Below are 27,717 nucleotides of genomic sequence, written 5' to 3'. Positions count from 1 at the left end.
AAACATTTTACTAGTGTGTTAAGTGCCCTATTGCATGTATATGAGCAGCATATGTACAACCAAACACCACAGTCTAGATGTACTGTGAGTAGTGATGGGCGAACACCTGGATGTTCGGGTTCGGGAAAGTTCGCCGAACATGGCCGAGATGTTCGGCATGTTCGGGCCGAACCCCGAACTTCCCGAACATCCCTATTTTGGGGGCCCTATGGGGTCGCAGGCATAAGGGGGGAGCATGCCCCGATCGCGGGGGGGGTCGGAAATTCCCCCCACCCCCTCCGCTAGCGCTCCCCCCTCTGCCCGCTTCCCCATTCAAAAGTTTCAAGAAGTACCTGTATAGCGGATGGCCTGGCAGTGGGCGGCACTGTGGAGTGAGGAGGAGGAGGAGTCCGGAGAGTGACGAGTTGAGGGAGGCCGGGCAGCGGGCGTGAGGTCAGCGAAAGGGCGGAACTTCCTACCAAAAAAACAGTTCTGACAAATTTCCTAACTGTTTAAGAGTAAACCTATTTTTTGATGGAGCTGGGTTGTCATGTGTCCCGTCCTGCGGTATGATACAGTGAGAGGAGCCCTCTGCACTTGATGTCAGAAGAATTTCCACCAGGCTTTACTCTTTCTTATAATTACCTGCCATGCACAGTATATTTCCCTTTCACGTCACATAAAAGCAAACACTTAACAAAGTAAACACCCTGCATTTCAGATGACATAAATGCCACTAAGTGCTTGTGATTTCTCCCCTACGATAGTTACCTATACTGTGAGCTTGCATTCTGTAAATAATGTATAGAATGCTGGCATACTTAAACTGGAAAAACATAAGTGTTTTTCTATGTAATAAATATAGAAACCTTATGTATGAAATATATACTTTCATAATAATTATGTATTTATGTTACCAAAATAAAACATTTATAGCTATCTATCACACTTCCTTGACTTTGTTAGGTACATCTGGTTATTATGCTCTTCCTCCCTAAAATGATTGGGTAAGTAAAGTCTTATGCACATTGTCCAGTAACAGAGGCTTCCTAGGCAACAGAATTTAAAATTTCAGTTCAGAAATAACTTTTCTTTGAGATCGGTGTAAGCATATAGTTGCATAATTCAATTATATCTATCTGTGCAGAAACTCTTTGTTTAGCTGATGCTAAAAATTGAGTAAGAAGCAAAGGTACTACTGACCAATTGCTTTACCACTTATTGTCTGTGTTATAAACTATAATCTTCTCAGACAGATCCAGAGTACACAGTAGAGATGATGAAATCCAGGCATCATCTTTCACCATATACATGAAGACTTGCTGCACTTTTGTTCTGGTCATGTGATCAAGATATATTTGAGCTGATTTCTAAACTTAGTTAGAAGGTAGCATTAGATGTGTAATATATTTTCTTGAAGTCCTGCTCAGGTGCCATGGTGTTTATCAGTGGTGCTCATCCGGATTCTGGATATCCAAATTACCCGGATATTCCAAACTTTTTCAGCTATCAGACCTCGAATCCGGATTCTGGAAATCTGGGAAAATCCGGAATGCGGTATCCGGATTTGCAGCGGTATCTGGATTAGTGCTGCTCGGATACCCCTTTTCAAAATCCGGATCCGATTCAGATCTAGATATCCGATCCGGGTAGGATATCCGAGTTCAAAATTTTCTGATCCGAATCCGAATTGGATATTTGACCTTAGTATCTGGGATATCCGGGCAAATTCAGATACCTGGATAGAAAAAAACAGAAGTGGCCTTTAAATTGCTTTAAAAACGTTTTTTAGGCTATATGAGGCATGTAGCATCATTATTTTGTAAAGGGGAACACTAATTGATGATGTGGGGACCTAAAATCCCCCCCCCCAAAAAAAAAATGGCTGTCAATTAACATTAGGCCTAGGTTCCAGACAGCGGTGATTTGGGCCCAGGTATCCGGAATCCGAATCTGGTCAGATAACGTAAAAAAGTTCGGATATGCGGGTTACCCAGATATCCGAAATCTGGAGAAGCAGCCCTGATTGTAGCATTTCCTCTGCAAGAATTTTCACCCCAGCAACTGTGGCATGGTTCTGAATGTAGTGGACAAAGCATGAATGATAGTGATAGTGGATATGACACTGCGAGCGGTAGCAAACAACAACCATGCTGCCCATGTGAATAAGCACTTGCCGATTTACTATGTTTTTGTTTTTACTTCTAGAGAACTGCTTTAATTTGATTTTGTGTGTAGCTGCTTTAAGTTTTCCTTAGGATTTCAGCGCAGCAGTACTGTATGTCATCAGATGTAAGTCTGATTCCTAAAGTTAAACACATTACTGTATATACCAACCTGAGAAAAGTGATAATCTCCAGTGGGAGGCTTATCTTTTCCTTTCCATTCAGCTGCCAGGGAGCATCTAGCTGCTGATAAGAGGTGAGTTATGAGCTTATTCTTGAGGGGATAATAAGGTTATATTGGCAATCCAAGGAGAATTGTCCATAAGTCTAAAGAAAATTTTATATCTCTGACTTCTTCAGTGTGAGCAATAATTATTTTTCGGAAAGGTTTAATCAATTGGTAAAGCTGATAGGGTGACCTATGCTTTTATATTTTTATATATTTAGTCTAGCTTGTGTGTGTGCCTATATATAATATACAAGGCACATTCTCTACAGTTTCCTTTTGACTTGTTTATAAATATAAAAAAAACAATATTTCCAGAGTAAGGTTGGATCAAAACAGCAAACTATAGCTATTCTTGACACGGTGAGGCTAGACTTTGAGCCTTCCGGGCCATTTGGTGAATATCTTTTTTGTTTTCTTTTCTGCTCACCATCAACAAAATACTTAAAAAGAATTTTCACATGCATTCATCTGCAGTAGAAAAACAGATTTGCTATGTTAAAGGTAAAATACACATGGTTTTTAGAAGTAACACATCATCCCCTTAGGTTTTGACAGTTGCAAGTATAAAAAAAAATAGAAAAGTAAAAAAAAAAAAAAAAACACAAAAAACTAAGTTCTAGAGTCCTGCAATGTGTATACAATATTATTTTATAGTGCTAAGGCTACATTGCTAAAGATAGGTGTGAGGATCCGCGCGGCTGCCTGGCAGGCAGCCTTTTGACCACTGTTCAGGTCTGCATTCTGCAGGTCTCTGGAAGAGAGACCTTTTGTCAGTTGTGCAGCTTGCTGCTGAGGAATTTGCATACGTTTGTCATGCAGATTGCCTAGCCACATCCTTTGTGGGCTTGCTCTATAAAGAGCTATGTTTCCCACAGTAAGTTGCTGGTCATAAGGATTTAGTCCTGTGTAAACACGCCTGGAGTATCAGCCTTGCTCTTTGTTTGAAGATTAGTTTAGAGTAATTCCTGGAACTGCACTAGGCAGATTCCCTAGTGCAGCTAGGATTGCATATCTGTTTTGTTTGTCTGTTGCAATTGTTCTGTCCCAGCGGTGGTCGACAGGAAGTCGTTCTGATCTTTGTTCTTGGATTATAGCTGGAGCAGCGGTTGCTACCAGCCATCTCCTCTATCTGTCTGGTCTGCTACGAACGCTTGCTGGAGGCTCGGTGAGGTAACCGTTATGCAAGCGCTCGCGTCCTCTGTTTCATGTTTGTCTGTCGGTGGTTAGTTAGGCGTGCTTGTCTCTATTGTGCTTATCACGTGGAGACCGCGCATAAACGCGTGCACTGTTGCGAATGAGTGCGGTGTTCGCGTTTAGCTAGCGTTTGTTATTTTCCTTATCTTCTCATTGTATGATTTGCTGTGCCTTTGCTACTCTCGTGCTCTGCCTTGCTGTAGCCTTGTGTCACCTCTGGCAATCGCCTCTCTCGCGATTGCGTTCCTACTTCATATCTGCTGTTGTGTATGCACCGTCGCAGGTTGGCGACTAGTTTGGTGCACACACATACAATCTGTCCCTGTGCTCATTCTCTTTCACAATCGCTTCTCTTGCGATTGCGTTCTCACTTGGTTTCCTTTGTTGTGTGTCCGCCATCGCAGGGTGGCGGCTAGATTGGTGGACATACATACATTCCCCATCTGTGCTTATTCAGTCTTGTGTCGCTGTTAGCAATCGCCATCTCCGGCGATTGCCTTTTCGCTTTGTCTTCCTGGTTGTGTGTTCATCATCGCAGGGTGGCGACTAGTTTGGTGAACACACATACCCTCTGTTGCTTTGCTCTCTCTCCTTCAGTGCTATCTTGCCCTGCGTTTCTTCCCTTCGTGCAATTCCTGTCTGACGTGTGTGGCAGGGCAGAGGAGCTGTTCCTCTGCACTCCACAGCTCCACCTGCCGACAGGAATTTCCCTCTACAGGTGCATTGCACCTTTTGCTGGGTTCCCTCAAATTACACGCTTGTGGAGGATTTCCGCAGTGTCAGCGCACGTCTTGTGCGCTGATCACGGAGAGAATCCCACAATCGTTACAATAGGACTTTGTGGTTAACTTTTTGTAAAATAATGTATTATTTAGTCAGCATGTAGGCAGTTACACTATTAACCTCTTGCCGACCACGTCACGCCGCGGGGTGGGTCCACGGGCGGCAGCCCCAGGACCGCCTAACGCTGATTGGCGTAAAGTCCTGGGACTCAGTTTGCAGGAGATCGCGCGCAGGCTGCGCTCGCATCTCCTGCTTGGGGGGTGGAGCTCCGCCCCGCCTTCAGTCTCCGAGCGGCTATTGCCGCTCGGGAGACTGTTAGATGGCGTGACCCTGGGGTACAAGAGAGCGATCGGCTCTCATAGGCAGAAGCCTATGACAGCCGATCGCCATAATTGGCTGGCTGTGGGGAGGGAACATTTTTAAAGAAACAGTTTTTTTAAAAAGAAAAAAAGTAACAATAATATTTATTAAAAAAAATAATCACTTGTGTGCTATGTTGTGCGGCCCTGCAGCTTAGCCTTAAAGCTGCAGTGGCCTATTTTACAAAAAATGGCCTGGTCACTAGAGGGGGTTTAGCACTGCGGTCCTCAAGAGGTTAAATAATAGCCACAAAGACAATAATCTTCCTGCTTGTGAAGAGGCTCTCTCCTCTCCTCAAATCCCACAGCCATGCAGCCAACTGAAAGTTACAAGCATTCCCATACCGATTTTTAAAAGAAGAAGCAAGGACAAATTTATACTGCTTCTGCCCCTAGGACAAGTATGTTGTGGCTCCCTATCCATGTGCTAGATAAACAAAGGAATCAGAGAGCACTGAAGAAATCACAATCAAAAAAACAGCCAAAATCTGTGTGTATCTAGAGATATCTAAGCATATGCACCAAAAAGAGAAAAAGGATCTCACAGCGCACCAGCAGACTATCAAATCATTGAATAAGCTTTATTACAACCAAAAAGTGTTTAAAAAGCATCACATACACAAAATGACATGGACAGTCACAATACAAGAGTATGGGATAAAAACACAGGGTGGGCTGCCAAAAAATATGAGTTTTACAGCAAAGTCAAAAAGGAGGTAAAGGCTATGAAAGCTGGGCCAAAAAAGTTTTGGGGATAATAACAGCAAAAAAATAAAACAACATATAGCAGGCAATCTAGCTATGAGTGCAAAATTATGCAAATCCGAGGATCAATAATACTCTACAGTAGGAGCCACAAACACTGCTGTAAATATGGACAAAGTGCTATGTGCATCACTAAACAGTTACATGATTATTACACAATATTATGTACAAAAGCTAATCACATAGTACACTGTGACTGATACACAAACCTATGATACCCTAATGCCTATAAGGGAGATGTCCAATTGACGCTATCCGCTGTCTGCATAAACCCTGAAAGAGCACCACAGGATGCGAGCATTGAATAATAAATATGAACCACAATATGCTAAATACCTGCTGCCCCGCCGGGCTACCACCACCGCAGCCGACCCAAACGGCCTTACACATGTATCGCGGGCACACCCGCTCCCTCAGAGACTCTCTATCTATGTGCAGCAAAGCCCCTCCCATTCCATGTGTTGTCCCCTCTTTCACATGTCACATCCTTGTACTGCAGCATTTTTCTTTCATGTATAGATCCCTTATGCATCAACTTAATTTTTGAATTTTAAACATTTTTTTATTGCTCCACTTGCAGCCTGCTCTTTCACATGTAGCAACCCCTATTTCACATCCAGGTGTCCCCTTGATCTGCAGCCACCGAAGGCCCAGGCCTTTGTGGCCTTTACAGAAATCCAGCCCTTAACGTTCTGCTATTTCTAGAAATGTTTTGGTAAATGTTACTAAGAGGTTTATTTTAACATCTTTATTAGGCACCTGTTATTATAGAAATTAATGACTAACATATACCATATGGTTAATTAGAAAAGGATTGCATAACAAGATCTGATGGAAACTTAAAATGAAATCAACTTACACACACAAAAATAAATGTCAGATGTAGGATGAATGAAAATAAACTCTTACTTTTCTTATTGGTTTTGGTGTTGTTTTTTGTTTGTTTGTTTTTTGGTTTTATACTACTTTGAATTTGCTGTTTCAATTTTATCAGTGAGATAATTATCTTATTTATTTTCCCTTTGTGAAGTTGTATGATTTGCTCCATGTTCCTGTGTCTGGATAGCTCCGAGCACACCTAACCCACATGAACTACATTCATCTTCAAGTACAATAATTAGAGCTAGTCAAATTTGTTTGCAACTGACATCAAATACAAAAATAATTCTTTCTGACCTAACCTTCTCACAGCATGCCTCAGTCAGTGCTCTCCCTTTGATGCTTTTAGATTACATTTTATTTGAATTTTTTTACTCTTGTTCATAGAAGAATAAAATTGGGCATTTAAATACATTTAAACAAAACTTCAAATTCAGATAGTATTAATAATATTAATAATCTGTGATGAGGGAATTGTTCTGTCTCTCCTCTGTGTGCCATTGATTATAATGGTTATGGAGCAGATGGATAATGGGTTGAGGTTCACTCCAGATCATTCCAATTTGCAAATGCACCAATCAGGAAAGGTATGAATGATGAATTCTTCCCGTCCTTAATGATAATTTGGCTTTCCATTTTAGTATTATAGGCTTGAGCTGTACAGAAACTTTTGTTTCTATTAACTTGATTTCTACCTTTCCCTCAGCATAGTAGAAGCAGTGGAGTATTATACCGTGTTAGCCATTGTACCGTGTTAGCCATCAGTAAAAGCAAGACGTTTTGAAACAGGTTGATCTCATTTATTGTCTAACTTAGAAGAAAAGGAGTAAGCTTTCAGTTATGAAGTCTTCATCAGGAATCAGTCTGATAAAGGCTTCATAGCCAAAAGCTTACTCCTTTTCTTCTAAGTTAGGAAATAAATGGTATCATCCTGATTCAAAATGTCTTACCTTTTACACAGAAAGGCATAAACTTTGTTTTACAAAATCCTCTAAATTAGGTTTAGTTGGAATTGTCTAATTCTAAATCTTCCAAAATGCTAAAATTTCTCCCGGGTTTGAAAACAAATCCCGAATTTATAGGATTTTGAGTTTGCATTGTGAAAACATTAAATATATCTTTGCACTCAATTGAAAAAATATATTCACAGAAGTAGCAGTGGATGCCTAAGACCATGTTGGCAGTGACCATTGCATTGCATTCCCTGTAGCAGCAGGAGCACTATGTAATGGATTGAGAAAGTGGTGCTGCACATTACTCACACATTGTATTGCATAGGGTGAAGCATGCAGTCAATGAAAAGAAGGTTTCCTAGTAACCATTAACACCTGCATTTTGCAGTAATGCACTGCAGTGCATTGCACTGCAGTGCATTACCATGCTGCATTCAACAGTATTGCAACTCACCCGCCGCACTATGAACATCGCATAGGTGGCGCATTGCAGAGCGGAGAGCCTTGTTACAGAGTGGCCATTATGCTGTTTTGCAACACACCACTGTGAATGTAGCCTAAAACTAAGATTATCTAAAGAGATAGGTGTATTTTTTCAGTCAGTTTTATACAAATTATTTGAAAGGTGAATCACCCAATGCCTGCGCTGTCAGTAATCTCAGAGCTGTACATAAACCGTGAATATGATCAGTTTTTTTAGTTTTTGTTTTTAGAGCTCCACCTGCTGGCTTTCAGAGACAAGCATGAAATATTGATTCATAATGTTTCATGTTCAAAAAATGTTAAAACATAAAATAATCAATTAGTGTACTGTGAAAAGTATCTATCTAGCTATCATCTATCTATCTTTCTTATTATCTATCTATCTCCCATATGCAATTTATGTTATCTCCTAGGAAATCATTTTCATATTCCCTTTAAAACAACCTTTAAAGAGAGTCTGAAGCGAGAATAAATATCACTTCAGACCTCATAGATAGCAGGGGCATGTGTGCCCCTGCTAAAACGCCGATATCCCGCGGCTTAACGGGGGTCCCTGATCCCCCAAATCTCCTCCGTACAGCCGGGGAGCACTTCCTGGTTGGGGCAGGGCTAACCGCCGCATCCCTGCCCCACGTGCGTCTGTCAGCACGTATCTCCGCCTCTCCCCCGCCCCTCTCAGTCTTCCTTCACTGAGAGGGGCGGGGGAGAGGCGGCGATGCGCCGCTGATAGACGCGACTGGAGGCAGGGCTGCAGCCGTTAGCCCTGCCTCCAGGAAGCAATAAATCTGTGACCAAAAGACGACCAAGGTTTGCGGGGGTGGGTTTGGGGGTGAAGGGACCCCTGTTTAGCGGCGCGATAGCGGCGGTTTAGCAGGGGCACACATGCCCCTGCTAACTATGAGCTCTGAAGCGAGATTAATTCTCACTTCAGAGTCTCTTTAAGCATTTTACAATTGAAAAAGTATCCAAAAATTTGTGAAAAAGTACTATGAAAATTATTTTGAGTAATTTCTTGCTTGTTGGTGGTTTAAAAGATATTTTATGACAAGGAGTAAAAATATAATCTAGGAGAAAACTCAGAAGAAAAAGTGAATTGCACATGGGCATATCTATCTTATCTTCTATCTATCTATCTATCTATCTATCTATCTATCTATCTATCTATCTATCTATCTGGTCTCTGTCAAGGCAGTACAAAGTACAGTAATTTAGAGAGCAGTAACCCTTCATCCACTCCCAAAAATAACTTTTTTAAGCTTCCCTGAAAAAGAATTGCTGAACTAATCCTGGCAGTGTGGCAGCATCTTGACATATAGGACACTATTAAAATTCTTAAACATGTTTGAAAGAATCAGCAACTTCTTTCTCTGCACCTCAGGCAAAACAGAGTTAAACAGCAATTGAACATATCTCAAGAAGCATCTCCTGCCCCAAGGCTTTGACTGCTGTCATTCTGAATGTGGCATTATCATGTATCATTGGGATACTGGATACCATCTCTAAAACAGTCTAGCTGAATAAAATCAAGCATAAATCTTCTGTTTGCAGAATCCAGACCATGATACGGATGCATTTCCTAATTGCTTGTGGTCAGAAGAAGTATTCTATGATCTGCAGTCCACAGGAGTATAACTAAGCAGTTTTGAAGGAAAAAAGGAAGAGGCAAATACTGGAGAAAACCAGGAGCCAATAGTAGTATAGTAAGTTTCTGACACCGGGAATAAAGAGTAACTGTCTGGCATAAAATCAAAAATCAATTCTCTATTTTTATCTGGTAAACAAGTAATAAGGATGCTAACCAGGCAATCCAAAAGTTAAAAATCACTCTTATTTTTCTCCTCCATAAAACTTCATTCCTCAGTTTCCCTGGCTCTTATTTGGTACATCTGCCGTACAAAGGAAGTTGCAGGGCATGCTGGGTTTTCTTTTTTTCTTCGTTACTTTATTCTCAGACTTAACTAATGCAGCCTGATTGGCTGAAGCCTCTTTCCCTCCTGTTTTACCCTCCCACGCCTCTGTTTCTCTCTGATTGGCCAATATTTCCCAATGCACTTTCTACTGCAGACCTGGATGGGAGTGTCTGAAGACTGGGAGGGGGGTGGGCAATGATACACAGAGTAATGGAGGAAATTAGGTCAGGATTGGCTTCAAGATAGACACAGACAAAATGGAAAATTCTAAGAAGGATTTTCTCTTTTTTTTTACTACAGAAAAATCACTAAAATCAAAACGTGGACAGTGCAATACATATGTTATGTAAGTAGAGCAAGTACGTATCTACTTATACAGTATATGTGTTTTTTTTCTGAGATAGTGTGGCTGACAGCTCCACTGTAAGACAATCTGAATAATTATACTCACATGTGATCCACAGCAAGGGCACTACAGTAGACTGGCAGGGAGGACAAACCTGACCACACTCGAGTTAAAAAGCTGCTCTTTGTAGTTATGTATAAAGCAACAAAGGGATATACTCTCCTTATGAGGTAGGATGATTATGCTTGTAGTTTACCCCGGCAAAGCTACGCCCCTCCCTGCTTGTTGTAATGAAGCTGAGCTATTTTCAGGGGAAGTTTTCTTTTTTTTTGTTCTGAAGAATGATGATCCACACATAACCATCTTGGTGTACAAAAGATCCCAAAACATCATTAGTACTTGTCAAGCTAGCTTGCTTTTTACCTGGCAATTACTTATAACATGTAATCTGAGGAGTTACATTTTTAAAGCATTAAAGAGGAACTATTCTGAATATAACTTCATAATTAAAATTGTTTATATTTTACAATATTAATTTATTATCTATATAGCCACTATTTGCCGATTGTAAAATCTTTCATCTTCCTGATTTTATCACAGCTGGTAACATTTTTACTGCAGAATGTTTGTTTGTTGTGTGTTTCAAAGGGAGCAGAAACAACACCTGGGCCCATATGCAATTCACTTTTTCACCCAAAGTTTCTCGTTGGTGGTATTTTCACAACTTGTTAATAAAATGCCTTTCAAAACACCATCAAGCAAATAAATACTCAAAATAATTTTGAGAGTACTTTTTCACCTACTTTTTTGGTACTTTTTCCATTGCAAGGTGCTAAAAAGTTACTTTATATCGAAGATGAAAAATGATCGCCTAGAAGAAAACTCAAGAGAAAAAGTAAATTGCATATGGGCCTTGGTCTCCCAGACTGGTCTGGGGCAGTCGACTGCATAACTAAATAACCTAGGCTAAACATCACTGGGAGGGTCAGGTTACATACCAACATACAGCAACATATACAGTACATGTAGGAATTTCTGAAACCAGGATAAATAATGTAAAATGTGGAATAATGTATATTGACTTTTACTATATGTCTTGGGATGCCTCTTTATGTATTTTTAATACCTATAATAGATAATGCATTTGATCATCATCTACCAACCACTTAGCCACCAGGCAGCTCTGTGAATAATTGGTTAGCACTGTCAACTTTCAGTGTTTGTTAAAGTTCCTGATTGGAATTATGTTGGGTACACTATTATAAAGGACTTTGTTTCTTTTACCCCAAGTGTATGTACGCTTCTCCTGGGCATTCAGTTTCTGTCCACAGCTTAAAAAAATCCTTTGGGGTTTAATGGCTTTCTTAAACTATGGAGGACATTAGATTGTAAGCATCTGTAGATTTGCAAAAAAAATAAAAAATCTTTGTGCCTCTTTCTGATGTGCCAAATGTATATATAGAGAGTCTAAAGAAGACTTATTAGCTGAAAGCGTACTCTTTTACTTTAAAGTTAGCCAATAAATAGTACTATCCTGATCCAAAACTTCCTGCTGGAACTGATGGCTAATATGGTCCACTACTCTACAGTTCTGATGAACATGACTTGTAAATGCAATCTGTTAGTACTTAGTAGTAGTAATACTACTACTACTACTACTACGACTACTACTACTACTACTACTACTACTACTACTACTACTACTACTACTACTACAACTACTACTACTACTACTACTACTATTAATAATAATAATTGTTATTATTATCTAGAAACATAAACAAACAAATGTAAGTGCTATGTTTAATCCTCTGATACGCACCATTATACGGCCCATTGTGCAAACCAAACAGAAAATTCTATGGGCTTTATTCACTAAGACAAATAGCATGCCTTATCAAAGTTAGCACGCCTTATCAAAGTTAACACGCGTAGCATAGAGTCAGAGCAGCATAGCGAGTGCTACGAACCTGCGGGGGCTCAGGGCAAGAGGGTACTCTTTTACTTTAAAGTTAGCCAATAAATAGTACTATCCTGATCCAAAACTTCCTGCTGGAACTGATGGCTAATATGGTCCACTACTCTACAGTTCTGATGAACATGACTTGTAAATGCAATCTGTTAGTACTTAGTAGTAGTAATACTACTACTACTACTACTACTACTACTACTACTACTACTACTACTACTACTACTACTACTACTACTACTACTACTACTACTACTACTACTACTACTACTACTACTACTACTACTACTACTACTACTACTACTATTAATAATAATAATTGTTATTATTATCTAGAAACATAAACAAACAAATGTAAGTGCTATGTTTAATCCTCTGATACGCACCATTATACGGCCCATTGTGCAAACCAAACAGAAAATTCTATGGGCTTTATTCACTAAGACAAATAGCATGCCTTATCAAAGTTAGCACGCCTTATCAAAGTTAACACGCGTAGCATAGAGTCAGAGCAGCATAGCGAGTGCTACGAACCTGCGGGGGCTCAGGGCAAGACGAGTGGAGCTCTCATCATTGCCAATTAGCATGCATAAGTTCGTAGCGCTCGCTATGCTACTCTGATAAGGCAAGTTAACTTTGATAAGGCGTGCTAACTTTGATAAGGTGTGCTAACTTTGATAAGGTGTGCTATTTGTCTTAGTGAATCAAGTCCAATGTGTGGTAGTTCAGATGAGGTGCTGCTGCCTGTAAAACCTTCAGCATCCCATGGTTTTTTATAGACAATTATATTTATTTTTCTGTTGAAAACACTGCATTTCCCACCTCTGGGGCAGATTGGAAGGGTATTTGCCCATCGTTGAGTGAAGCGTCTTCCTTGAAATGTTTCACTACAGGTGGCCTGGCTCTCATGATCTCTTAAACCCATGGGTGGCAGCTGGGGTCTAGTGTCACAGCCTAGAAAGTCAAAAATAGAGGCTTGGTCACTGACTGGTGACTGGAGGTGAGAGGTGGATGAGTGAAAGGTATGGATTTTAAAATGAACCTAGTGGTGTGAACAGATCAGAGAGTAATATAATACACAATTACAATGTATATATTCAATAAATATGGGGTTAAGAGAAGCAAAGTACGCGCAGTTAAAGCATGTCAACCTGTATGTAATAATTCCTTAATGCACTACGACCCAGATACTTACTTTATCCCTTAAAGACTCCAGCGATAATGTCACACTAGAGCAGTAATCCTTATGTCTTCTCAAAAAGGGTCCCCAGGTCATCATTGCAGTCTAAACTCCTACAGCGACTCTAGGGTAAGGGTATAATGCAAACACACCTCTCTTTGCAACCTTTTTGCCTATCATCAGATGTTGTTAAAAAAAACTTTTTGGAAGTGCCATAGGGGTTTTGGGAGAGGATGAGTCTAGATGGCACTTAATCTCCCTCCTGTTCTTCCCTGTGGGAGGGAACTGTGGTGAAGCAGGTTATTTTGGCACATGCTCTTCCCCATGCTATGCCTCACCTGGGTGCTGCCATAGACATAATGATATTTTGTTTATGGATGCACAGCAGTGTAATTTAGCCGAGCCGATAGCCGAGCCCCAAATTACTTCTCCCTCCGAGTTGCTAGGAATAGTAATTAACGCCACCCAGAATTTGAGAAGCAGCATGTAAGCATCTGAGGACCAGTATAGAGGTGGTATGTAAACAGCAATTCAAGGACTTAGAAGGAGCAGAACATTTTATTGAAGGGGTGCCAGCTATCATTCACTAGGAACCTGTGGCTTTCCTGGGGTACAAAACTCACAAAACTCCACCACACAATAAATGAAATAACTGCTAGTGCTAATAAGTTAAAAGATCAAATACCAAGCCAGCCCACAAAATACAGTATATCTTGTATATGTATTGGTAATGGGTTCACTTTAAACCTATAAGATTTAACATACTGTAGTTTAAAATCCATGAGTGGAATTTCCATCTTGACCTACATTTGTTAGCTTATCCAAGCAATCCTCCAATGTTCGCTAAATATAACCCAGATTCAAGATTTATTCCATATCTTTTTTTTACCTCCCTATTGATGTACACAAACACAAGTCGTTATTTTTATTGCCCTGGGATATAACGCAAAGCTGCTTACTGAATACAATAACATGCTGTGCAAACAGCATATATACATCTCATCCACCAGAAACATATTATTTTTTTTCTGAAAATTTCCATTTCCAGCTAACATATCTTCCAGGAGATACAATACACAAAAAAGCTATGGATGAGCATGTACAGAGTAGCTTGTTAAAGTATACAGGAAGCTTTAGGGTTTCTAGATATATAATTATAACCTTTGACCTCAACCTCTCAGTAGATATTTTCCCATCCATATACAAAGAAGCCCTCGTTGTAACATTCCTCTAGAAACTAGATTAACTTGCCATCTTCAACAACAGATCTGTCTCTCTTCCTTTATCGTTCCAACTATTTTAGGAACATGTTCAATCACATCTTGTGCACCACCTTGACAATAATTCCTTGTTTGATCACCTGTAATCTGGCTTCTGCCTAAATCAATCCACAGAAATGTATATTTTCAAAGTGACCAAATACTTATTTATCACTGCAAGATCTCTCTTCTACTTTTGACACAGTGCATCATCCTCTCTTTTCTCTAGACATTTTTTCTCTGTAGGCATACAGGACCCCGTTCTCACCTTCTCTCTATCTCATTGACAGGACTTTCATTGTCTCACAACCTAGTACAGATTCCTCTTTATGCTCCCTCTCTGTAGGAGTACCACAAGGTTCTGTTCTCGTTCCCCTTCTCTTTAGAATCTACACATTTTGTGTTAGTTAGCTCTTTTGACTTTCAGAAACACCTATACAATGATGACATCCAAATACCCGAATATACTGTATATAGCATATATATACAGTCTCTCTACTCCTGGTATGGTAACATTAATAACTTTGATTCCCCAGCTGTCTTAGCAACATATTTATGTCCTCTTCTGCTCTGTTTGCTTCTGGAAATGTAATATGGATAACATGTATATATTTTTTCCATCGTGATATTCGACTATTCTGCCTTTTATAATATTCAACATTGGTACACAACTCCTGCTTCTTAGGCTCATTGCTTGTGCTATATAAATAAGTACTACTACTACTGCTGCTGCGGCTGCTACTGCTGCTACTGCTACTACTACTATCTGTTTGTCGTTCCATCAAAGAGAATGATTAATAGTTATTGCAACATTGTAATTTGCTATACATTATGGATCAGGTATATTTGCAGATCCGCCCATATTTTATGTATAAGAATTAATAAGCTATTCAGCTCTTCTTTACCTAAGTGGACAGGTTAAGGATTTTTTTTACCTAGTTCCTGTTTTGTTTTTGTTTTGTTTTGTTTTCTTCCCCCTGTCTGACACGTGGCTTTCTTTTTTTACAGAAAAAAAATGGAAACTGCTGACCCTCGGGGGGAAAATTACTTTGAATTCTACAGTAAAGAGTTTGAACCTTTTGCGAGTTTTGTTATTGTTCTGTCTGTATCCTGACTGGTTAAATCAGTCAGAAAAGGGTAAAGATACACAACATGTAGTTGCATTGAGAGCCTAGGGCAGGGCAAGACAGGAGAGAAAATGAGGGGAAATATCCCTCCTAGGGGATGCAGGATCTGTTATTTCTGTCATTTCCAGAGAGCGGGAATTAAAGATCTAGTGGCATTAAACAGATGAGGGAGTAAGGTTTTCTTTTCAGAGGGAGGTTATTGCAGGGAGGAAAAAAATCAGCCACAAATGTAAGTTTCCTGCCACTGATCTTTTGTGTATAGCAATGGATCCATTTCCAAAAAGGCTTTATGCCAAGACAGCTCCATGCAACGTACATCAGGCCTAGTTTTTCAAACCTTAAAATTAAAAAAAAAAAACAGGGACTCCAGGAAAATTCCATCTAGAATTAGTTCTACAAATACAATATTTATTAAATAAGTTTATTTTCACTTCAGGTTTTCATTAAACTGTAATGAAAATAACATAATTGATAAAATAGCTTTTTTTTCCAATATTAATTTATTGATTATATAATCAGTGTTTTCCAAATGTAAAATCTTTCCTCTTCCTGACTTACATTCTGAAATGTATTAGTGATAGTGACATCTTTAGCTCTGCCAGGTGATCTGTACAAGAGTGTTTGTTACTGAGAGTTCTCTGCACAGAGGCAGATATCGCTTTAGAGTTGAAAAAAAAAACATTATTTCCCACAATGCAACAAGTTTTCCAGACAGCAAACTGTTAGCACCATGGTCAAGACATCACACTGTGGGAGGGGTTTTACCACAATATATGCCACACAGACCCGTCCCCACCCCGAGAAAAGAATGATTTCTCATGGAAAAGGGAGTATCAGCTACTGAATGAGGTTCAATACTTGATTAAAGATCTTCTTTAAGAAAAATGTTCCTGTTGCAAATGTACAAACAACTTTTCAAGCATTATGACACATAAAATTACGGCTGGATATTTTGTGCTGCATAGTTCTTTTCATCTGTAATTCAAATTAATCTCCAACGATTGCATTACTTTCCAAAACATGTTCTTTTCTAACAGGTTTCAGAGTTCCCTTCTTTACAATACCCCTCTCTATATTCAATCTTTTTTTCACGAAAGAGAAATAATTAAATTCTTTCAGATTCACAGACAGCAGGCACAGAAACCTACAGTAAATCATTAATGGTAGTGAATTAGGTACCTCTTACACCAGTGCCAGAAAGTTCATTATATTGTAATTAAAAAGGCAGAAGGCCAGCGGAGATCTTCCTATCCAGAGGAAATCAAATTCTGAAGAATTTTACATTCCAACACCTTCTGCATTGATTAGGAACCCATTAATAGGGCAAGTCCACATCTCTTTTCACTGCTTTTGTGGGTAAATTACAGTGTTATAACACTATAGACTAACCAGCAAGCTCATGGTGACCCAGAACTCATTGGAGTGTGTAAGGGACTACAATGGTCCTAAAAGCCCCCTTACTAAGATGTTAAGAAAAACAAAAAATTGCTTTCCTAAAACAGAAAGAATTTGCGATAATTCAGGTTGGAGTGAGCTCGAGATGTCTCCCAGAGCACCACTGCTGAATATATGCAAATTAACCATTGTACCCTTAGAAGCTAAACACACCTCCAGAACCGCTGGAATGCAATGATGTGTCAGCTTGTTAAATTGTACAGAGCCATAATAATCCAACATGCATACAGACTGTTTCGGATTGTTTGATCCTCATCAGTGCATGGCATGGATTAAGCCCTACTCCATAGAGCCAAATTAATCCATGCCATGCACTGATGAGGATCAAACAATCCGAAACAGTCTGTATGCATGTTGGATTATTATGGCTCTGTACAATTTAACAAGCTGACACACCATTGCATTCCAGCGGTTCTGGAGGTGTGTTTAGCTTCTAAGGGTACAATGGTTAATTTGCATATATTCAGCAGTGGTGCTCTGGGAGACATCTCGAGCTCACTCCAACCTGAATTATCGCAAATTCTTTCTGTTTTAGGAAAGCAATTTTTTGTTTTTTTTATAACACTATATTAACATGTACAGCTGCTTTAAATGTGTCTTTTAGTATGGGTGTAATGTATGTATTAAAAACAGAATTTAGGTCAAATAAAGAGAGTAGCTTACACAAAGAGGTCAAAGTAGTAACACTATTGTAAGTGTTTAAAATGAATATACCCTACAAAAACTTGGCTTGGTCTATTTCTATAGAGCTACACATACATGTTCAGTTATTTTTGCTTAACACAGTTATTACTGATTGTAGCAGGTGACATTTGAGGAGTAATTTCTGTAATGATATGCTTCTCGGTTATCTGCCATGTTGCCTATTCTATAGAGAAGACGGGGAGGGAGTTTAAGCAGGAATTGTCCAATTGTGGTAACTACAGCACAATAGTAGTCAGTCGCTGGTGATCCAACATAGCGGAAACCCGTACCAACACTAGATTCTAATGAGAGATGACCATGACCAATCATCAATTTATCGACTACAATGAAAATGTAAAGTGTGTAGAACATCGGACAAGTTTTTATTTCTGTCTTCGTCTACCTAGGAGAAGCTCCTCTAACATCCTGTCCTACTTATAATGTCACTGTTACAACTAACTCCTGATCTATAGAGACAGTCTCCAGAAATAACTGAGGACTGTTGCAGCTCTCTGTTCTGTAGCTCCGTAGACTCCTGTAGCATTAGCTGCAACTAAACCTTTAATCTCCCTGGCGTTATGATTATTTCCAGATTAAGGGTCTAAAACCCGTGCAATTTTTTCAAAAACTTTTAGACCCTAAAAACAAGAAAAAATACCCCAGAAAGATCTACAGTCCCTGTATATAACTCACTCAGGCATGGGATTACCACTCTGAGCTTCGGATTTCCAACATGAGCTTGACTCGGGGTTACCGCTAAGGAGGTTAATGGCTTTAGAGCCCCATAACCTGTTTCCGGAGTGATTTAATGCAGATTGGTGGAATAGATTGAAGGAATATTTGAGCCTTCCAACATAGCTACCTAATATTCTTAAGTTACTGTCACATCCATTCCTCATCCTCTCTGTAAGTGAAAGTAATTGTTTTCTTGCTTCAGAGACCCCATTGCCCACACCTTCATGGAGATCTACCACCTTCCAATTGAAGTGGGTTCATTGACTTCTTGGATGGCAGATACTATTAGTCATGGCTGAGAGTTCCCTCTGCTGACTGTGTTAGAAACTATGAACAGTTGGAAAATAAATAGCTGAACCATGTTGCTATGCCACAGAAACCCTGTGGAACGAGTCAACAATATGTTTGCCATTGTATTGGCAGAACTACCTCAATATAAATTGTTCCTCCTCTAGGGGACATTTACTTAGTTAACTCAGTTGGAGCTGTTTCACTTTTCAGCCTCATACAGCCTATACAGTCTTGTCCCCCGTTATTGCAGTAAGCTACAACTTTAATTTGTTTTTAGGCTACTCCCACTCGCCACACTGTTTGGTTTCAGGAAGTGTACTGCATGTTCAGGCTGATGCTGGGGCCTGTGGATCCTGTGTTGAAGGTGGAGTTAATCAATATAATTGTGGGTGTAAAGGGTTTGGGGAGCTTACAATGGGGGGCCATTGTCCTGATGGAAGGCTACAGTGAGTAGTACAAAGCAGCACTTTGTTTCTGTCTCCTCTGAATTGGGAATGCTGTGTTTGCTACTGTGATTTTTATATTCAATCATTAAATGTGACATTTTAGACCACTGAATGTGTGCAACTGCTATTATTTTCCTATGTAGATGGGGCCTGCGGAACAAGGCTGCCTTAAAGCATTAATTACTTTTGGGACTTTCAAATGCCCTTCAAGATAAAATCACACATCTTGGAGTAGCATCCCTGAAGGTTTTCATCATTGTTGCTAATTTGATAGAAGTTTGATAACAAAGATGATTGGAATGCTCCCCTATTATGCTTATATGTGAATACCTATCCTCTGGTCCTTCTTATGGCTATGAGAACCCTGTGCAAGTCTCATGGCTGTGAGCTGACAAGTTACTGTGTTGCTGTGTCTGAGTCCCCACTTTGGGACAATGCACACATCTTTCAGCTTAGTAGCATGCAGGGGCATAAAAATGCTGGACTGGGCCCCCTGCAGAGATCTGTGGGCCCCCCGCCCCTCTTTCACAGGCAGCAGGCTGGGGAGCTAGGGGGCCCAGTCCAAAAGATTGTATTGCAGAGCATTATTAGCAGCAGAAGTGTATACATTACCTGCTGCAATGCATGCGTCTCCTTTGCTCACTTCCTGGTAAGTTTTCAAGTGCCTTGCAGAGTGTGCAGCCAACCAATCATCATGTGGATTCAGTCCCCGTATGGTGATTGGCTTGCTGCACGCAGTGCACGGCACTTGAAAACTAATCAGGAAGTGAGTGGCGGTGATGCGGGTGCCAGGAGCAGGTAACGTATACGCTTCTGCTCTGCATAAAGGGCTGCCTCCCGGGTGCCACTCAGCTCCGCCCACCACTGAGGTGGAGGCAGGGATGATTGTTATGCCAGTGGTAACAGTGGTAACACGCAACTTGCCATGAGATAAACTGTTGTAAATATTATTCAGGGTGGCACTAATACCAAATTGCAGCCCCCAGAAATATTAATACTTCACATATTTTCTAGTAATCACTACTTCCTCCACTCTGCATTAGATCCATAACCAAAATGCATTCTTTGGACAGGATCTGTACATTATGGCTCCTGTGCACTGTTACTGATACTGAACCAGGAAAAAGACAAATATACAGTATGCAGTATCAATTTAAATGAGTTTAAGTGCACTTTAAGGAAGTCATTATTACACTGGCATCTCAGGACACTCCAGGAGCGCTCTGCAGTTTTGAGCTGCAAAGCCGTTAATCAATAGGTATGTAATGACACCTAATAATGCCTTCTGTCCTCTAACAAGATAGAATTAAAGGCTTTTTGTGTGACTGCAGCTTCCCTTTTAAGAAGACGTGTTGCATCCTAACTATAGTGGGTGTACAAATGCATCCAAATTCAGTTACAGCCAGCCGCATGCTGCGTATGGGTTAGTGAAGTTCATATTCACAGTGCGTGATGTCATTGACCTGGAGGCACCATGCAGCTGCTTCTTGCTGAGGGGACTCACATTTATATAGTCAATCAATGATTTTAAGCCTCCCTCCTGGGTGGAAGGTGCACAGAAATTATAGGCCTTTGCCTGAATACACAGTACACTAAGAACACTAAGCACATGCTGTTCCCTTGGATGTGACATTTTCTGATAGAAATGGAAAACAGTGACTTTTGAACTATTTTATTTAAAGCGTCTTTTTTAACACTTATGAGTTTACAAACTGATATTTGACATTTTTTTCTTTGTTATTTTGGCATAAAACTTTATTTTTAAATACACCTTTAACTTAAAGGGCACCTGAAGTTAGAGGAATATGGAGGTTGCCATATTTATTTTATTTTAAAGCGGACCTGAACTCAGAACTTCCTCTCTTTTCTTAAAGATAAGCAACAGCATAATAACCTTTAACATAAAATGAAAACATTTCTTTGTTGCAGCTGATACAAATTCTGCAAAACATCTGCAGTGTGTCTAATTTCTGCTTTCCTGGAAGCAGATATATTGTTAACATCCTGTGTTTACAAATAAGCTCTCAGCCTTGGCAACCAGCTGACACAGCGCACGGATCAAATTACAACTTGTGATAGTTACAGATAAAGGGGGATTAGACAGGCTAAACACTCTAAATACACACCCGGTGCATTTCTCTATGTTTTCCTTATGTCCTGTGCAAGAGTTCAGGTCCACTTTAAACAATTGAAATTGCCCAGCTGTCCTGCTAACGCTCTGCCTATAATACTTTTAATCATGGGGCCAAACAAGCATGCAGATCAGAAGTTTGACTGAAGCCTGTCTGGATTTGCTGCATGCTTGTTTCAGGTGTGTGGTTCAGACACTACTGGTGTATGAAACACCACAGGATGCCAGGCAACTGGTATTGTTTAGAAGGAAATATTTTAGAACTGCACACTTCATAGACTACCCTGGAGTGTTTGAAAGTCTTCTCCAAGAACTCTGTACTGAATAGCTACTGGTTTAAGCCCGGATTTGAACCCTCATCTCCTACGACTATGTCAAATGTAATGTCTTTAACCAATACACTATGCTTTGAAAAAGAAAAAGTAGCCAATTAGTAATGAAACAATGCAGAAGTCCTGGTAATTGTTAGGGTAGCCTGCCGTGCACAAGGGCCCTACCTTGATTGGAGAACACAAGGAGGTAAGTCCACCTTGACCTCTTGTTTTAAACTTTTTGCAATTTTTATTTTTTGGGCGCTTCTGTTTTTCCTATACATCAATACATTTTGCTCCTGCTGCACACAGCCTGAACTGAAGTCTGTGTAACCTGATCTCAGAGAAGCATTTAATAAACCAAGATTAAGAGAATTGTTTGATCCTTGCACTGAGTTCTAGCAAATATTCGGCCTCTTTCAGATGAGCAGCTGACAGGCTGTGAATTCACCATCACTACCTGCCATCTGCTCTCCTGCACCAGCCGGGCACTTGTTAGCGATCGGTACCGATGCTGGACAGGCTCCATCCTATGGAGTCACATCTCAGCGCAACCACAGCCATGTCTAGACAAGACATGTTGCGGTTCCCTGCCGCCATGTAACACCACCACGTGTCAAGCACTGACCCGCGTGGTGTTGCAAATACTGCTAACCAGATACATTTTAATTGTACCAAAATGGCACTCATTGGTGGCACACAAGACACTGAAAGGCTCAGGAAACATGCAGTTCAGTTTGAAAGAAGCCTAGTTGATATTTTACCTGTGTAATATGGTATTTTAATCTCATGAAAATTATATTTTTAATCTATTTTTGTATTGAAGTTAATAAAAAATACCTCCCCCCCCCCCCCCCCCCATTTTTACTGTGAATACCTGGACATCTAACTCAATTTTTCTTAGAGTTTAGAAGAAAACATTCACTACTGCTCAATATTGTTTGAAACCAGTGACCTTTCTAGCCACAAAGTAATTCCCCAGATTTTAATTTCCTGGAATTAAGTGTAATTGTTGCCAGCCTAGTGGTAATCCAGTTAAATCCTTGGTTAGTCACTGATTTAGTTAGATCAGTCAAAGCGGTGACAGACCTTCCAGAGGAGAGCATTTTAATATGGATTCCTGAAGTGATATAGACATTAGCATGTAGAACAAATTTAAGCAGTCTAATTGTTCTGCTGTTCTAATGATTAAGTATTAATCTGTCACAATGTCAAATTGTTCGTTTACATTTTTTTTCCTCCCCTGTAAAATATGTCTCTGTTGAATGAATCTGGAAAATCCTTCTCTGAAACAATACATTGCGCAATTAGAATGTCTTCGCTCTAAATCTTGGGAAAATAATTAATCAGCACTCCTCAGTCAACATCATTTCGGGGATAATCACTATAAAAATGATGAGGCGGTAGCAATATGCAGTAATACACAGTGCACAGCAGACAGGTAATATTCCTTATCTATCATAGGCGCTTGTCACACAATTAAAAATAAATTCCGAGCCATGCTGGAGTATTAACAGCGATATTTGCTAAAGGACATCTGGGGAAAATAAATTGCTGGGGGAGATGTAAAGACATGGACCACCCATTGACAAAGAAATTCATCATTCATTAAAAAAGTAGATAAGAGCTGCAATTGCCACACTGCTGACTGTAAGAGGCAGGGGACCTGTACAATAGCCAGGGACGTTATTAAAAAAAAAAAAAAAAGCAAAGAAATCCAACATTAAACTTACACTTCCTCTTTTCTACCTTGACTGGATGGATGCAATCAATGTAGCCTATTTTGGAGCATTTTTTTTATAATGTCATATGATAAAAAAAGTCAAAAACCTAAACCTTAAAGGACCACTACTGGGAAGAATTGTGAAGTTAAAAATACATGTGTGCAAGAAATACATTTCTCCCAGATTAAAACACAGCTTGGTGTAATTGCCTTCTTAAACAGAAGGACATTTGCAATAATTCAGTTATAAATGAACATTTCTGGTTACCCACAATGCACTACTACTAAATATGCAAATTATCCCTTTTCGCCCTTGTTAAGCCAAGCAAGCATCCAGAACCGCTGGTGTATAGCAAGCCTATATCTTTAAGTTTTACACAGCCATATCAAACCCACATTTAGACAGCCTGTTTCGGACTTTTGGTCCTCATCAGTACATGGCAGGGATTGATAAGGCTGTATGAAATAGGGCTTGGACGAGTACAACAGAGTAACCAAGCAGCTCAGGGAGACCCAAACCACTAGGAATGTATAGGGGGATAAAAGGAACCAAAAAGCCCTCCTACTAAAAAAGCAAAGCTTGGTGTATCTGTAATGTGTAAAAACACATTGTAAATTATTTTTCTCCTTACTTCCTGTTTCTCACAGTAAAGCAGCAAAAAAATGATGGATCTGACAAGTTTTGGACTAGTCCATGTCCACATGGAGGATTCCCAAGGTATTCCTGGTTGGAAATTTATGCTTAGTAAAATATCCCAGCACTGCCTCAATGTTTGGACACATCTACACTTAAAAGTGGCCACACACAATACAATTTTTTAAATATCTGTTCAATTTAAGAATTGCAATCAATTTTTCTGACTGATTGTAACATTTTAAAAATATGACCAATGTACCACACACCTGTGTTCAATTTTTCCCCAATTATGATAAAAATGATTGGAAACTCTAAGAAAATTACTAGGGTGTGTATATTAATAAATTGACAATCTAACACACTCTATACAATCTTTAGAAGAATTGAAGAAAAATTACCCGCATTCCGGATCGATAAAAATTGAAAAAACTGGAAATCTAATTGGATTTTTCAGTCTAATGAAAAAAAAAAGCTTTCGATTTTTAGGAGATCCGATAATATTTATCGAATTGCGTAAAATCGGATCATTTTATTGTATCATGAGTGGCCACCTTAATACTAATTTTACAAACCAGAATACTCTATGGTTTATTTGGCAAAACCCATGGGAGACTAGCTACACTGTAATGCAAGCCTAAAAAACTATCTGTTCTCTGACCATTTGTGACCTTTACTTATCAATAGAAAAAAGTGGCAGTATGTGCCCGTCTGCATTTCATGGTAACCACATACTGCTATTCCCTAAAGTGGCGATCTACAGCATTCTGGTGATCAGGGCATTTAAAGCAAGTTGTAATAAAACTGGTGCATGGAGTGATGAATGCTATTTGGAGCTCTACAGTGTGGCTATCAGGCTGCCTGTAACATTATAGACATAGCAATGATAAAGTAGCCATTGATAACAGGAATTCCATGTGAAACAACCTCTTCCATGTGTAACATCCATGTAATGCAGTCCCTTTCATTCATGTACAGCTCCACTGTGCATCATCTCTCCTCTTCCATATGTTGCTCCCCATTTGCTGCTTTCCTTTATCATTTGAAGGCTTTTCTTTCATATTCAGAAATCCCTTTTTAATGTCCAGACACCACCCCGGCCAGCAGCTGCCCAAGGTCCAAGCCTTTGTGGCCTTCCAGAAATCTGGCCATGCCTTTAAGGAGGCTTTGGACAAAACCCCCTGTTGCTCCTGGGTGGCCTATTGAGCATGCGCAATATGGCTGCAGCCCTCAAACACATTGGCCTCGATTTACTAACCGGCGCTAAGCCGGTTAGGAGGCCTTAACAGGTAGTGAGCACAAACTACAGCGTTAGGTGGTTTGCGCCCACAAGACCACCCACATCGTGCGGTCGGTAATAGTGCACGGTGTGACGATAATGTCTCACCCGCTGCCCCTTAAACGAAAACGGTGCATCGGGTGACCCCCCCCCCAAGCGGCGCATTGATGCGCCAATTCGGGGGCACGCAATGCGTCGTTTTCGTCGCACTGGGTGCAACGTTTAAGGGGCAGCGGGTGCGACGTTATCGTGCACTAATACTGGCCAGCTGCGTTGCGCGCGCACTGAGCTGAGCTGTGCGCGAAGTAGCTCTGCGTGGCCGTTAGTGCGCGCAGAGCTACTCATGGGGCACTAAAAGGCTATTCACACTTAGCGCCGCTTTGTGAATCAAGCCCATTGAGTAGAATAGCAGAAATGTGATATAAAAATGTTAGTAGATCTATTTTCATTTAACAAAAATAATAATAATGAAAAAAACAATGTGAGTGTATGCACTGGACTAGACCCACATTAACTTTTTTCCCCACTAACCTTTTAGAAAACCCTCATAATGGTATGCTGTGAATTACAAAAAGATTACAAGCATTTTGGTAGCTAAAAACAGACAATGTTCAAAAAAAGAAAAAAACAGCAGGTTTTTTGGACTACTTAGGTTCTCCATTGTTATCCCCTCTTGAAAAATTTCAATAAATCAGGCTCAGATTCCCCTTAACAGTGCTGCTCAGATACCCCTTTTCAAAATCTGAATTGAATTCGGATCCGGATACCCAGATATCCGGATCCGAATCGGATATTCGAATCCGAACTTTTTGGTATCCGCGTAAAATCGGATATCCGAACCCAATATCCTGGATATCCGGTTGGATTCGGATATGCGGATAGAAAAATGGAAGTGGCCTGAAAATGGCTTAAATTGCTTCCAAAACCTCTCTCTCTCTCTCCCTCTCTCACTCTCTTCGATAGTGGAAAAAAGTTTGAATTATCTTTCGCTGTTTCGCTATTTTGTTGCGTGGCCACATTAATTGTAGTTACTCCACTGTGTGCAGGTGTGGCTATACTCGAACACATGAATGAAGAGGAGCATGGTTGGTATCTTTAGGAGAGTCCTAGACAGGTGCAGTAGGAGTGAAGTGGACTTCATCTGTGTCAACTTTAATGTCATTTTCATAGGTTTCGATGCTAGCAGCAGAAATCAATGCATAGCATGATACATCCATATGATATGTCACTCATTTTTCACTCAGTTCCTGGCTTGATTTTCTCATGCATTCATGTTTACAGCTTTACAGGAAAGAGGGATGATGGAGGCCAGCTATGAGATGATGGATCCAATGCAACAGACGGTCATGTCTTAACTTGGGGTGGGGGGGGGGGGCGGCAAAGACAATTACACAAATCTTTCCATCCCTTCCAAATAATTTCTCCCTAGAGATCTGTTATTCTGACTCTGCTAATAAACATGGAACGTTGCAGCACAAAAGTCTCTCTTGCCATGTCTATGGACCTCCTTATTCTTCAATCTCCTAGATGGTGATCCGTTCAGATATGTGTGTGTTAAACTACATCATACGCACACCAGAGAATATGTTTTGTCTCTTTGCAGATGGATTTTGGCAGCTGAATAAAATTGCATTGGCTGTGGCTTCTTCTACTCTCCGTTTAATCAGCTCTTGTTTGTTGTTCCTCTTCTGTTCCACTAGAGTGTGTTCCATCCATTGCATAGAAAATCCCGGCGATCAGAGCTCTTCCCTAGTCTAAATAACCCTGACTCAACTTCTGGATCTCTGTCTGCTGTTTCTAAGTTCCCAAGCAGCTACATGATTTTCTAGACTGCTGATTTGCACATTCACTAATCCATGACAAATTCAGTTAATTTAAACTGTACAGAGAATTTCAGCTGAGCCGTCGTCTGTGGGGAAAAATCTGCTGTAACAATTACACTGGCTTTATTTCTTACAGATTGTCAAGTAAACATGGCACTGAGAGGGAGAAAGTCTTTTATTATCCTCTGTCAGGTATTCTTTACGGTCATATTACACTGCAGCAAATTCCGTCACTATGCACAAAGGACGAGCTCTATTATGTGCCGCATCCAAACAATATCACAGAGATAACCTGGATATGCCAAACGATCTTGCAGATCTGTGCCGCCTGAGTGACTTTTTCATTTATTGCTGCCTGAATAACTTTTCACTGAACCTCAGGTTAGAAGACACAGAAAGTGACCCCTAATTTACCCATTCGGTATTGTGATCATTTAAAATAACAGTAACCAGTGAGCTATATAACTGTGAGCCCGAACAGAAGCTGATGAGAGTGTTTCTAGCACGCTTTACAAATATCATCTGTCTTATAGAAAAGTGTTTCTCACCACCATTGTAAAATGTACCCCTTTATTAATGCCTACATTGGTCAAGTACCTCTGCTGTGAGTAAGATTTATTTTGAT

General features: G+C 40.1%; 1 protein-coding gene across 4 annotated transcripts in view; it reads right to left on the bottom strand.

The window, feature by feature from the left end:
* The window catches only part of PCDH7 (protocadherin 7), a 1,071,285-nt gene that overhangs the window by 7,498 nt on the left and 1,036,070 nt on the right, over window positions 1–27,717 (bottom strand). For 2 of the 4 annotated variants that reach the window (XM_068278387.1, XM_068278395.1), the window contains exon 4: window positions 12,837–12,968. The exons of the other annotated variants lie outside the window; for them this stretch is intronic. In XM_068278387.1, coding sequence (XP_068134488.1) covers window positions 12,837–12,968 — 132 coding nt within the window. The remainder of the gene's footprint in view (window positions 1–12,836; window positions 12,969–27,717) is intronic. 4 annotated transcript variants of the gene reach the window in all.

The sequence above is a fragment of the Hyperolius riggenbachi genome, chromosome 1, assembly GCF_040937935.1.
Source record: "Hyperolius riggenbachi isolate aHypRig1 chromosome 1, aHypRig1.pri, whole genome shotgun sequence".
In the NCBI taxonomy this organism is placed as follows: domain Eukaryota; kingdom Metazoa; phylum Chordata; class Amphibia; order Anura; family Hyperoliidae; genus Hyperolius; species Hyperolius riggenbachi.
Note: the sequence above shows the minus strand (reverse complement) of the source record. Positions and strands in the feature narration are given on the sequence as shown.